Source organism: Epinephelus lanceolatus, chromosome 12 (assembly GCF_041903045.1).
Source record: "Epinephelus lanceolatus isolate andai-2023 chromosome 12, ASM4190304v1, whole genome shotgun sequence".
Classification (NCBI taxonomy): Eukaryota; Metazoa; Chordata; class Actinopteri; order Perciformes; family Serranidae; genus Epinephelus; species Epinephelus lanceolatus.
This window is the reverse complement of record NC_135745.1, coordinates 5,671,968-5,686,920: the sequence shown is the minus strand read 5'-3', so window position 1 is coordinate 5,686,920 and position 14,953 is coordinate 5,671,968. Positions and strand designations below refer to the sequence as shown.

General features: G+C 40.5%; 1 protein-coding gene across 1 annotated transcript; it reads left to right on the top strand.

The window, feature by feature from the left end:
- The first annotated feature begins 1,761 nt into the window (after positions 1 to 1,761).
- ttpa (tocopherol (alpha) transfer protein) lies at positions 1,762 to 14,953 on the top strand. Its single transcript, XM_033651158.2, has 5 exons — positions 1,762 to 1,997; positions 6,113 to 6,266; positions 9,492 to 9,685; positions 12,120 to 12,230; positions 12,434 to 14,953. Exons 1-5 carry the CDS (start codon positions 1,818 to 1,820, stop codon positions 12,680 to 12,682), a joined length of 888 nt encoding a protein of 295 aa, XP_033507049.1. The 5' UTR covers positions 1,762 to 1,817; the 3' UTR covers positions 12,683 to 14,953.

Genomic DNA, 14,953 nt, shown 5'->3' with positions numbered 1-14,953 from the left:
ATTGTGGAGGAATTGTATCAAAAATAAATTCCAACCACTTCTTCGTTGTTCCTTTGTCCGGAGCAATGTGTTTGGGGGTGCGGCTCAGTGGCCGGCAGGCGGACACTGTGTGCCATGCTAATAGCACATTGTTATGAAATACATTCGCAGAAGTAAAGGCGGGAAATTCAAACGAGCGGTTTCAAGCAGGTCAGGATCTGTGTGTCTGTGCTGAGACAGAACTCCCTTTAGACTGGACTTTTTTTCTTTCTTTCTTTTTTTTTCCTACTTAACAGACCTTATAGAGGCAAAAATGCTATATAACACACTAAAGAAGAGGGAAAACTCCAAAAAGCATAATAGGTCCAACTACAAATTATGTCCCCAAAGGAAAACTTTGTCAACATCTGTTGTATCTAAGAAGGTAAAGTTTTCAGTCCGTTCATCTCACTTAAGCAAAATTTATATAGTGGACTGAAAAAGCAATTGATTATATTATTCTGGTAGGTTACCTAAAGTTTGATTTGTATTTTTAATATTACTAACTTGAATATTTAAATAATTGATACTTGGCACTGTGTGACAATACGATATTGCCACACAAAAAATATCGCGATACCATGCTGTATCGATTTTTACCCCCCACATCTAGTATTCAGTGACAGCGCTGCAGCTGGCAGCCATGAAACAGGCTACAGTGTGATCACTCTGGCATGTTCATATGTCTACAAGTTGATTGTTTTAGCTGCTGGCAGGCTCAGATTGTCATTCTAAGTGTCAACATGAAAGAATCCCTACAGAGATAGACCTTTTTGTAAAAGAATAAGATCATTTTTGCTTAACCACAAACAGCCCCGAAATCGCCATCACCAGTCCCACCATTCTCCATTTAAATTAACAGTTTTTTTGTGTGTATAGAGCCAGCATATTTTCACATCTAACTGGGTGAATTAAGGGTTTATTTCAACCAAACCAGAGGTGGGAATCGTTGGAACAGTGGAAAGACAAACCAAGATGGATTTGTGAGTTTTATTCTGTTTCTGTCAACTTTGAATGACGTGTTTTATGATATTAAAATTTCTGTTTTTTGAAATGGTGTCTGGTGGGATGGCTGTTTCAGCTGCCAGCCGGCTGCCAGTCACTTCCCAGCCAGTTAATAGTCAACTCCCAACCACTTGAAGACCCCACTCCTCCAGGTCGTGTCTCAATTCCACTGTGACATGCATGATCTCATTCCAGCTAAGGGCCTAGCAGGGATCTGCCATGGATCTGCCTGGGCCCCATCATGGAGGAATGGGGAATTGTAAATAGCTGCATCTGTAAATACAGTCAATTTACCATTCTTCTAACAATCTACATCCTCAGTTCAGGGCTGGGTCAACAGCTCCGACACAGGGTCAACAAACCCTTTTCACAAATTATTACAAAGATTGCATTACATTTTGCAAGTGTATCTTATTTTGCCAAACCCCAAATATTTCAAAATATTCATTTGGCAGATTATAATATATCAGTGCAGAGGCTGAGGTAGCTGCTAGTGACCAGCAGGGGGAGATGTTGGAGCAGTTGCACGTTGCTTCAGCACAAGAGTCCATCCTGCAGATATGACTGAATAGTTCACTCATAAATGTGTTGATAACATTTTAATATTACAAAATGATGGGAAAAAAAGAATACTTTGGGGGAGAGCACTTTTTAACTGCATTTGCACCAGCTGTGGTGCAAATGCACGCACACGCGCGCGCGCACGTACGCGCGCCTCCTCCTATCTGTACAGCTCGTTTTCTTCCCCCTTTCCAGCCCGCTGGCAGTGAAATGTTGCCGGACCTGGGTGCAACATGAGCGGGCCTCAGCCCAGTGAATTCCCGGACGACTGGGAGCAGCTCGAGCGGTGTGTGAGCGTCCTGAGGCGGAGAACCCTGCAGGCCAGCGAGCTGTCCGCTGTCAGGACCTTCTCCGACCAGTTTCTCATCAAGTTTCTCCGGGCCAGAGACGGGGACGTGGAGCTCTCCCTGAAGGTACAGCATGGTCCGCTACAGGACATAACACACAGTGAGAGACTCAGAGTACATGAGGGTGCAAGGGCTCATATCGAGTTTGTAAAATACAACTAAACTGGGACTTTACAAAAGTTTATGGAGGCTGTTCTTTGTACCTTCCACAGGGATTGCTGCAGTGTCTGTACATTATCATTACCGATCTCAAGAGGCAAAGCTATTATGCAAACAGTGAGTGTGTTAGTCCTACTCTTTAGGTGTATTTGACCAGTGAGTGAGACATGTTTGGACGGTTTGGATTTATTGAAATAGGGTTCGGGTTTAATGTGTACAGTATCAGTGTTTACACTAATGGACTATTCCATGCCCCCGATCAAAAAAAGTTATTATGACTTTCATTATTAATAGTAATTAATAATAATATTAATAGTAGTAGTAGTAATAAGCTACAGCTGATTTTCACATGCAGCTGGTATAAAGTCAGTGTCAGAGCAGTTTAAACAGAGCAGTTAAAAGTGAGATGTTGAGATACATTTATCCGAGCACCTAAGTACAATTTTCAAGCCACTTTATCAAAACCTTTGTACCACAATTCAGGCAAATGATAGGCTATATTTACTACCCTATTATATTATTTAACAGCTAGGCCTGTTTCAGCTTGAGATTTTTTTAGATGAATCTACCCAATTTAACGCTGATTATAGTGATTATAATCAAATTACATTTTATTAATATAAAGGTAAAACACTCACACATAGGTGTAGATTTCAGGTACAGGGGCCTACTTTTGATACTTCAAATGGGCCTACACTTTGCTATATTTACATGTGGCAGAGGTTTTCAAGACCACCCTGTGACTTTCTGGCTGAGCTCTGTCATTGAATTTGAATGAGATGGTTGTGTTTTTTTCACAGTGTGGACACAGCCTTTAAAACTAAAAGACAGCTTTTTTTGAAGGACTTCTTGTATGTTCTTGGAATAATAAAATAAACTAAACCCTCATCAATGAATAACTACCATAAAGCGTCAGTTCAGGCAAATTACTAACAAATTTCACAACTATAGTTGTCTAGCACTTGAACTAGCAAATGCAGATAGTTTCCATTTATGGCAAGACCAGAACTATCTATCAAAGAAATAGTGAACACTGTTGACAGACATTTTGACATGTCAGGGTAGCAAAATCACGGGTGTAAATGATAAAATGAATGTCGGCTGGATTTCAATGAGCTGCTTTAGTTTCAGGGTCCTTGTGTTGTGCATGCTGGTCCCCTGTTATGCTATGATGGCTTACTGCGACACTTGAATAAAACAGAGTCATCGTAGTTAGTAACACCTGGGCTTTTCCTACTATGACAAGTTTAAATGTGTGCTGTCAAAAGGCCTGTAAGACAACTAAAACACTAAATGCTATAGAGCCTAAAACTGTTCTTTGTACCAGGCTGTAAACATGTTTATTTCTGCTGTAAAGTTGGGCATTTTAACATGAGGGACTATGGGGATTGACTGGGTCCTGGAGCCAGCCTCAAGTGGCCGTTAGAGGAACTACAATTTTATGGAATTCCGCGTTGGCTTCATTCTTCTGCAGCCAGAGATTGCTGCTTGGTTTGAATGTGTGAGCACATTATCCATGAGCGTACATCGTCATAGCCAGACAATTAGAATGAATGTCGAGCAGACATTGACCTGTTTGCCGTGGTCATTTGAATAATCAGTCCCTCCAGGATCTCAAGGCAAAAAACCCTTGAATTTGCGACCAATTTTGTCAAAAATTACGGCATCTTTATGTGATTTTTTTTTTTTTTTGCGGGAAATTGCAGCAAATGACAAAAATTGTGATTTTTATTTTTTAAACTACTACCTCCAAAAAAATAAGTCATGTAATCACTTGCCATAATAATCATACTGAATTTTACAAAAATAGCTGCAAATGTTTTTATAGTTCTCTTCTTTAGTTTTATTGTATTAGTTTCAAAACAGGGACTCCAATAATCCTGAGTGAATATTGTAGCTCTCAAACCAGACAATGTGGCTGTAAAACAACATGTAAGCTACATCTTCTGCAAACATAACATTTTAATGAATTCAACGGATATTGTATGCATTTAAACAGTGGAAATTCTTATGTCAATACAGACCGTTTCTCCACACTGCAGTGCGATTAGCGCGATTTAATGACGCATGTGATGACGTTTCAAATGACATTACATGCTTGATGACTTCTGGTCAGCCGGAAAATGCAGAAAAACGCGGAAAAATGGCGGGACTTTTGAAAAATTGCAAGCCCCCGCAAATGTTGCAGACTTTAGTTGAATTTGCGTTAATTATTGCGATCGCAATTTTCTGGAGGGACTGAACAATACAGAAAAAGGTGATTGTTGTTGTTGTCAGGGCTGAAAATGAAGTCAACATGGAAGTGCCCAAAGCTGCAGTTCATCCAATGGCCACTTGAGGCTGGCTCCAAAATCATTCAATTCCCATAGACCCCCATGTTAAAATGCACAACTTTACAGCGGAAATAAACATGTTTACAGCCTGGTACAAAGAACAGTTTTAGGCTCAAAGCTATTATGAATTTGCACTTGTTTAGTAACAAATATCAAAGATAGAGGCATAAATTAAACTAGTAAGTACATACTGTAGCTGTGTATGTTCGTTAAGGCCTAAAGTTATGCATAATTAAGGGCGTGGACACTTTGAGTGACAGGCTGTCTGTGAGGCATCACTATAGTCTATAAGTCAAAACCACCCCTTGCTCCTCCACAGCTCCACCCTCTTGTCCAAATATGGTCACTTCTGGCTCCAAAAATCCAATATGGCAATGGCTGTAATGCTAAACTTCAGGCTTCAGAACGGGAGTCTACAAACCAATGAGTGACGTCATGATAGCTATGTCCATTATTTCATACAGTCCAAGGTGACAACACAGATAAGTGGGGCCGTCAACAAACACGCAATTAATGGCAACAAAAGAAACAGGGAAATGGCATGGTAATATTTTAAAAGTAATGGATTGCTTATTTAAAAACGTAATGTTATTACTCCACTGTGAAGCCACACCTCAGTGAGTGTGTGACTTGGCACAAGTGGAGTCATACATTTATACAGAAGTTAGCCAGCTACATTGCTGTTGCAAAGCAATGATTGCATAAAAATGGGTGTCATTCTGGCCATCCTGCTACGCTGATTTGAGTGGGAATGTCCATTCTATTATCATTCTATTTCTATGGCCACAGCTACTGTGAATTTTCTCATGTTTATTAACAAATATAAAAGATAGAGACATAAATTGAACTAGTAAGTACATACTGTAGCTGTGTATGTTTGTTTGCTGCCTCCTTGCACCTTCTCACTCCAACCGACAAATACCAGAAACACATCGGCTGTATTCAGTCATTAAATCATACAGCTCAGACAAACAGACAGTCTTTTGCTCAAGTACTTTTGTCCTGGTTGGCCAGTAGCTGATTAAGTTGCCTTGAATACTGTGTTTAAAACACTCCAACTATGAAAAGGGGGAACCAGGAGGTGTATTTGTTTCAGACTATATTCAGTAAATAGGTGTACAGTGTGTGTTGTATACAATACTTACAGAGACTTTATCATACTTCATAGTATTGTTGTTGCTGCATTATTACTAATGTATTTTTTAGGGCTGATTGTAAAATGACAATAGTGTTTTAAGTGAGCATGTTGAGCCTGTCAGTGTAGGTCACACACAGATCTTGGCTCAAGAGTAAAACTTAGTTGCTAATTTTCATTTGAAAGCAGTTGGAGCTCACCCAACTGGGCCTAAGCTCAGCAGTCTGTGCTGTGACTTGAATCACAGATACAAGTGACTCAAATTTGAACCACACAAATAGTTCTCTGAATTTGCTTTTCCTACAACCTCATATTCTTATTTCCTGTTTGATCTGCAGCAGCAGATCAAACAGGAAATGAGGGCTTGGCACAGATAACAGGACAGATTAAAGGTTAGCTATTAGACCAATTTATATTTGTCAACTCCTGCAAGCTTATAACACAATATTTTCTTTAATGCACCAGTGTTTCAACTGTATTAGCGGGTGATGATAGATAGAGTAGAATCCTCTCTATTTCCTGATGTCCCTAAATGTTGCATGTGTCCTGTGCAGCTCTTACTGAACTACCAGCGGTGGCGAAGGGAGAGTCCTGAGATCAGCAAATGTCTGTCCCCCTCCTCGGTGCTTGGCCTCCTCAACACAACGTACCACACCGTCCTCCCACAGCGGGACCACACTGGCAGCAGGGTGCTCATCTACAGGATTGGTCAGTATACCAAGTATTGACAGAGTTCTGGTGGGATACCTTAAAACTTTTATTAAAAGCCTGGTCCAAATTAAACACCCAGTCCCTTTTACTAGCCCACTGTAGCTAAACATTTTGACAAATAAATGCCTGTCTCTATTAGTGAACTGGTCTAGTTCTTTGGATGTATAATACCAAGTTGTTGGCTACCCACTTGGCTACTTCCTCTGAAGCTGTCCTAAAGTCAGAATATGTGTCCATTCCTCGATTACCCAGTGAGATGTTCAGATTTCTTTAGTCCATGAGTCAACACTGATCAAAAGAATCAAAAGGTTTTTTCCACAAAATCCAATCTAAGCTGTGAATATTGTTTTAATAGGATAAAGTGTTGTGTGGGTATGCCAGGTGCTGTAATCCTTGAAGGTGCGGACACACCAAACCGACACCAAAGAACTAGCGGCGATAAAAGCTGACTAACCCGTCGTGTACATCGCCTCACGTCGTCCTGTGTCAGTTGCATTTGAACACACCACGCGAACTACATCCGACGGCCAAGTAGCACGTACGTTCTGCGCCTGTGTGAGAGAGAGCGGAGTGAGAGAGTGGTACATTTTGACAGCTGAGGGGTTTCCTATCTGTGCAGCCGAGCACCGCAGCATCTCCATGGACTATTACATCCAGACGGCCACGTGTTTTTCCTTCGCAGGCTTCACTTCACTCAGCTGCCCGACAAACCCGCTGCTTCTTCCCACTTTAACCTGAATAACAAACCAGGGCTCGGTGCTCCGGTTGGATCCAAACGGAGAGCCGGGGCTAACGTTAGCTGGGAAGCTAGCGGAGGCTAACTGGCTGCTTCCCTCCGGTCATGCTGTGGCTAACGCTCCGCTAGCCGCTCCCAGCTAGCTCCGGTTTGTTATTGAGGTTAAAGTGGGAAGAAGCAGCGGATCTGTCGGGCAGCTGAGTGAAGTGGAGCCTGAGGAGGAAGCACCGGTTAGCCCCGGTTAGCCCTGGTTTCACTACAAGCAGATTCACTCGCTACAGGGGCGAGGAAATAAAACCTGAACAGCCAATCAGAGTGACCTCTCTCACTGACAAGCTCCGCCGCTGATTCAACATGCTCAATCGGCCAAAAAGCCGCAGACGCTGAAGTGCCGACGGTGCGGGACACACCGCAAAAACTAGGACGACAGCCGCTCACCGACGGCCCGACTTTGGTTGTCAGCCGACCGTCAGCTTGGTGTGTCAGGGCCTTAAGTGCCATGTAACAGTGTCATAACGCTCACTCTCTCTCTCTCTCTCTCTCTCTCTGTGATGCCCTTTCTGTTGGAGCCAAATCAGATGACTGATTTGTACTGATATTTTATTTTAAGTCTAATTTTTATAGTAATTTCAGTTTTTGGTTCATATAAACAATTTGATCATATTTCCCGTCTTTGCTGAGCAACAGTTTGGTGTGAAAGGCCTGTCACATATAGACGCCTGTCCCATTTATGTCCTTATTGAGTTCAGTGATTTAAGCAAATAATAGCCCGGGCTATTAATTGAAGTTTTACAGTGGCTTATTCTTCTTTTTTGAGGTTTAACAGGTGCTGGCACTCCTGTTGCACTCTGCTTTCTTCTATAGTTATTTAGTCATAGTCGGTGTAGTCTTGTCATCATGACTTTACTCTCTGCTGCATATTGTCTGTAAATTAAAAGCACAGACTCTTTGGTTTCAGAGTCTTTATATTCACAAAAAACAGTCAGATCCTTCCCTATAATGTTATAAAGTTTGCTCGTCAAATTGCTTTTCTCAATTTGGTCATGTGTTAATTATTCTATTGTATCGCTTCCTCCACTTTTAAATTTTGATGTAAAAAGAGGTCAAGTCAGTAAGAAAATGACTGTACTTCTCACTTGATTTAATATCTTAGTAAAGATTTTACTAATGAATTCGTGGTCTTAGTTGCTAGTTTCAAGTGTTCTTCACAACAGTAGGATGTTTATTTTGTAGATTATGATCTCATTTACAGAAAAAAGATGACAAAGCAGGGTATGCTTCAAGGTGTGGCTACCTTGTGATTGACAAGTCACTACCACAGCGACCTGTTAACTAGGATAGAAGTGTAGCATTGCCTACCCTCCCCAGCTCCACCCTCTTGTCCAAATATGGTCATTTCTGGCTTGTAAAAAATAAGATGTTGGCAGCCAAAATACCAAACTCAAGGCTTCAAAACCATAGTCCACAAATCAATAGGGCTGCAACTAACTGTTATTTTCATTGTCAATTAATCTGTTGATTATTTTCTCAAGTAATCGATTAGTTGTTTGGTTGTTTTGTTTTGGCCTGATTTATAGATCTTGGACTTTTTTTTCTGAAAAATTTACTCAAAATGATTAATCTATTATCAAATTAGTTGTCGATTAATTTATAGGAATAGTGTTTTGGATTTAGTGGTATCTAGCAGTGAGGATTGCAGATTGCAACCAGCCGAAACTTCTCCTGTGCACCAAGCATGAATTCATGGTTAGAATTCCATAAATGTTCATTGTTCAGTAGGTTTTTGCCAGGAGCTGTATTATCTGCAGAGGACTCTTCTAAAACAAACGGACTGGGCGATTAATACCAATGAAAAACTGCAATTTCATGTTGCAAGTCAGTGTTTCTCCAACGCTATTAAACGTGTCGCAGAAGGAGTTCTAACTATGGAAGCCGATGTGAAAATGCGAGTGTCCCTATCTAGAGCCAGCCTTAGGTTTGTGCATTCTGGGCTACTGTAGAGCTATGGCAGTGCAACATGGTGATGTCTGGGAACAAGAACCCACTCCCTATGTAGACACAAACGGCTCATTTTAAGGTAACAAAAACACAACAATTCTTATTTTCAGGTGATTTTCCACCAAAGAAAACATATATATTGTACTCCATTTCTGCCAATATATCCCCCTAACTTCTACACACTGGACCTTTAATAGTTGAAGACTAATTTACTAATTGCTTAATCATTTCAGCTTTACAAACCAATGGGTGACATCACTGTGGCTACATCCACTTCTTTTATACAGTCTATGGGAGAGAGACCCATGATTGTAACACTCTACCAGTCTTGAATGCCATAGACAACATTTGTAGCTGATGTACTAATGCCAGCCAGTGCGGTGAGTGTGTAGCTACATACTGGTGCTTTACTTGACCTAGCCTGTTGACAGTTTTAAAACCATGAAAAAACCAGTTCATGAAAGTACAGGAACACGTTTGTCTTGCAGGACAGTGGAACCCAAAAGACTGGTCAGCCTTCCAGGTGTTCAGGGTCAGCCTGATGACATCAGAGATCATCTCCACGGAGACAGAGACACAGAGACGTGGTCTGAAGGTCATATTTGACCTGCAGGGGTGGAGTTTAGGCCACGCCCTGCAGATTAACCCTTCCCTCGCCAGAAAGATATCCTCTGTACTTTCGGTGAGCTCATGCTTCAGGTTATGTGCTACAAAGCCGGACACTTAACTCTTCATATTGTGCTATGCTTCATGTGGGTCCATCATAACATTTTGTTGCTATACAGATGACACCCAAAGCTAATCAAAAAATTTTTACCAAAAAAGGGAGAACTTGAGGTGTCATCTAAACACATCTAACAGCATGTTGCAATTCAGGCAGGACATTTAGATCTTATCAGTGTAAATTTCCAGTTAAAACAACACACCATTTAAGAGTCACTTAAACTCATTATTTCTTTAAGACATAGTAGTTGTGCATGCATTTGCTTCAAAGTGGCTCGATTATTGTAATGTGTAGCTTTTAGATCTGCCTAAATACTCTATTACACTATGTCCTAACTGGATGCAAGCATCAGACTATTGCGCCGTATCACGTTACATCGGACACTCTCTGTCTGTGGATCTGTTAGCTGTGGCCTCAGAGTTGAGAAGTTGGGTGAGTACATACTTCCTTATTATTCATATTCACAACAAAACTATCACAGGTAACTTATAGATATCGCTGTTGTAGCTCCCATATTATATCATACCACCATGTCCACTTTGTAAAACAAGCTAACTTGCTAGTAAGTAAGTAAGTAAGTAAATTTATTTATATAGCACTTCTCACAGAGAGGACTCACAAAGTGCGTCCTCTCTGTGAGAAGTGCTATATAAATACAAGATTTTTACAAGATAAAAAATTGCTAGCATCCCACACACTTCTTACCAGAAACCTTCATCCTCCTGATGATCTCCCTCCAGCCAGATGCCAACTTATTGAGGTTTTTGTAGTAAAATAAGGAGGCATCATGTAGGTAACTCCTCATTTAAACCTTGTGAAACAGCCATTCCTCATCCATCGAGGCACTTCCAGCAAAAGCAACAGATTAAAAATAGAAACAGGGTGCCTGACAAAAGTTCAGCTCAAAGCGGCACGCCGTTTTGCGCTGCATCATGTCAAATTGCTCACAGATAGTTAGGACCATCCAATAGAAATGCGATACAATACAATACAATACAATACAATGCAATCAAACTCATTTAGTCGCTGATGTACGCACACTCACTCGTGTCGCATCCAGTTAGGACACGGTATTAGACAGTGACAGGAAAGAAAGAAATGTTGAATGAAGAGTTTATCTTAACCGTGGCCTCAACCAATCAAAAGCAGTAATTTTTAGTTAAAACAAACCTTTAAGGAAATGTGGCCTTTTTCCGCAGCCTTATTCTTCCCAACATACACTATTAGAACACTTAGTATTATTATTTCTTTCCACCTTCTATAATCAGAAGCATTTCTGAGATCTGGTTGAAGCATAGAATCTTATTTACTGTAAACAAGAGTGATCCCTGTCTTCTTGCTGCAGGAAACACATGGAGACTGTGGCAGTAACAGCACACTCAGTTAATACAAATCGCTTCAGTGCTCCTTGTCATGCAAATGTGTTCATCTGACCTGTAGGGATGAACAGCATTCTTTCTTTCAGACTGGTTATGATGGTGAAGTCTGTAGCATATGATTGACATAATTTCTATACTCAGCAAACCAGTCAGTGAGCCCTCATGCTCTAGAAGGTTTGTTATGTTTCTTCACTCTTTAATCCAGATTTTTCCTTTAACATGTCACTCCTCTGTACATGACAAAAAATTATAGGCACAATCTACTCAGTTAACTTTTTTTACCTTTATGCAGAATGCCCTGTACTCATCACTGGGAATATATGGATTGACCCATTTGTGGCTTGACCTTTTAGACATTTTTACATTGCTGTGCAGTTTCTTGCAACCCTTGCACCATAGCACAACTCTAATGGTGTGTTTACAGATAACGCAAAGCAAATTTTTGCCTCACTTTATTGCATGAATGTGACCACTGGAGTATTGTTGGAGTATTTCACAACTGGTGAATGTTGGTCCTTAACAGCAGTGCTAACAGATGTGTTAACTTACTTGGGAAGGTAGCTAATTGCTAACTTCTTCCGTCTCTGTACAGTACTGACATTGATTCGTAGAGCTCTGGTTGCCTACAGACAGCAACAATAACTTTGTCCTACATTTGTGATTCTCAGTAACATTGGCAATCTCAACCAGATCTCAATGCTTGCCAGCTTGAGATAGCATTCTCACTTAAGTTGAAAATTTACAACTTGTGCAAATATGCAAATGGGGCAAATTTTGCAGCATTCATGTCACCTGGTTTAAATGTGCGTCTTTGCTCCGAGTCTGTACGTAAACATTTGTTTCCTGTTTGGTGTGAACATTAGAGTGATGTTTTGCAGGGTTTGACATGACCATGGTTTGATTGATTGTTTGCTGGACCTACATTGCTTTATAGACCTGTTTGGCTGACCAAGTAGTGAGCTTGTTCAGTTTGTTTCACAGCTGTCTTTATTTGTGTGTGTTTGCATGTTCAGGACTCTTTCCCACTGAAAGTTAGAGGAATCCATCTGGTTAATGAGCCGATGCTCTTCCGGCCAGTCTTCTCCATGATTCGTCCATTCCTGCCAGAAAAGATCAAACAGAGGGTGAGCAGCCTGTTACTCACACACATCACTCTGATCACACTAACCTCTGTTCTTAGACTGTCTTTTATTCAAAGTGGAAATTCTTGAAGAAAGACACTTTATGAATGAGGATCAATTTGCAGCCTTGCAGGACTTAATTGAAAACACAGCAAACAAGCTTTGAACATACTTTTAAAACCCAGTTCCCTCTCTCCTAATTGTAGATCCACATGCATGGTGCTGATTTTCAAGACACTTTAAGCGACTTCTTCTCAGCGCCCGTCCTGCCTCCAGAATATGGAGGGGAGGGGCCTAGCATAGAGGAGGTGTGTCAGGACTGGACCAATCAGCTGCTTGAATCAGAGGAACTCCTGCAGCAGATTGCGAATCACCCAACAGGTGACATCACTGTTACTCCTGAGGACTCCTTGATCTCAGAGGAAGTGCAGACTGAGCAACTCTCTGAGGGATGATGTTTGGAATGTTCACATATACGCACTGCTGTTTTTTAGTGTGGATGAAAACACACACACACACACACACACACTGACAGCCATTTTTGAGGCCCTAACTCTTGAAGTTGTTAACTGCGTCAAGAGAGCTGTCAGTGCTTTAAAACTTTTCAGCGCTTGTCTATCTGGTTGACTTTGTGTTTACATGTGTCAGCTGTCTTCTGGTTACATTGCTCCTTGAAATCTGAACAAAGGCAGAAGTTACATCCTCTATTTTAAATATGCTTTCTTTTCAAGAGTGACATGAAGATATTGATGTCAATCTCATGTCTGTATTCTAAGTACTGAGTCTGAAGGTGTGTCGTGTACTTCCGTCAGTATACTTCCATGTAGTACACTATGTACTTCTTGCACGGTGTACTAATTTCAACAGGGTAGTGTTGTCTCAAATCACATACTGCTGTTTTACACTTACCTGAAGTGACAACGGCCCTTCTTCTTCTTCTTCTTTGTCTTGTTTTTTAAACGGTGAATTGCAAATTGATGGTGGAGCATTATTGCCAACATTTGACCTATTGGCTTCTATTCAACAACAGTACTGGTAATTAGTAGGGCTTATGTATATATATATATATATATATATATATATATATATATGTATATATTTTTAGGCTATATATTGATACACAATATATATCTTGATATTTTTAAATCTCCTTGAGGCAAAATCTAACATAACAATATTTCTGACCAAATACCCTCTCTGATGTGACAAAATATGGTGATGATTATTGTTTTTTTTGTCAGAAAATATTAACACAATTGAGATTTCTGATCAATAATCTTCAGTAATGTGGATATAACAACTAAGTGTGTTAAGGCAAACATTAAAACAAATAGAATAGTCTGGTAAGTTAATATATGTGCATCATTTTGCTGTAATGCAATCACCATTTATGCCATATCACAATACAATGACATCCAAATCTAAGACAATATATAGTCCCATATCTGGATAACGCTATAATATCTTTATATTGCCCAGCCCTAGTTCTTAGTGCAAAAAACATGTACATGTTCACTCTAGCTAGCTCAGACTCCTTTTTGTCCCCAACCGCCATGTCAAAAGTTGAGAAGATAGCAACTGTTAAGGGTGAGAGGTGTTCATCACTCCACACTCAACTTTTAGACTGTTTTCAGTGCGCCAGTAGCACACTGCATTTTCCCGTACTATGAAGTGTGAACGCATTTAGGGCACTTGTGCACTCAAAATATTAAGTGTTTAGTACAGAAGTATGCGATATGAGACACACTGTGAGTCAGTTCGGAGTTAGCCTAGCTTAGGAGGAAACAGCTACATGGCTGTGTAAGTAAAAAAAGGGAAAAAAAGGCTTACTAACTGTCTCATGTATTTGCACCTGTACACAAAAAGAAATGTAAACACAACAATGTATGAGTTTTGTGGAAGTTGGGAGATGAGTTGCACAGAAGTGCTGGGTGTTATTAATCAAGAAATAGTTGCAGTACATAACGCCCCCTAATGGCCAAGACACATTGAACAAACATCAGAACTAGAGGCGATGAAAGCTATCTGTTGCGTTGCTACAGCCGACAGCAAACTAGCCTGCGTGAGAAGAAATAACTCCACACCAGCACGCCATGGTAGTCTGTATTCCTTATTCAAAGAGGGAAACCGGAAGACTGACAGGACAGATTAAAGATGCTAGTTGGACAGGCAGCACAATAACAACACAACCCAGTGCTGAAAGAACAGAGCAAATGTACCACTGAACAATAACGCAGACAATTACAATTTTTTTGTTTGAAAGAGCTCAGTGGCTAAAGAAATAATCTTACCCAATATAACAAGTTTGTTTTAATGTCAGCCCTTTTTTGACTTTAGTTGTGTTTTTGCTTTCCTCACTTCCATTTCTCTTTTCATGCGTTGAGCTGAACTGCCAATCAGTGATTTCATTCATCAGCAGTTTTCACTGTTGCTGACATCGATTCAACATGCTGAATCAGTTGAAAAAAGCAGATAAGGGCTGACTAGTGTTAGTGGTGCAGGACACATGGCAAAGGCCGGGGCAAGAGTCATTCACAGACGGCCCAACATTGACAGATGGCTGAATGTTGGCTTGGTTTATCAGGTCCCTAAAACCACAAATTGTTGTTTTTACATTTCTGTTCATTTACAGGTGAAACAAACAAGATACAATGTTGTGAATAAGGAATCATCAGAGGTGGACATGTTTTTACTTTGAAAAGAATCAAGCTCTTGGTTACCCTCCA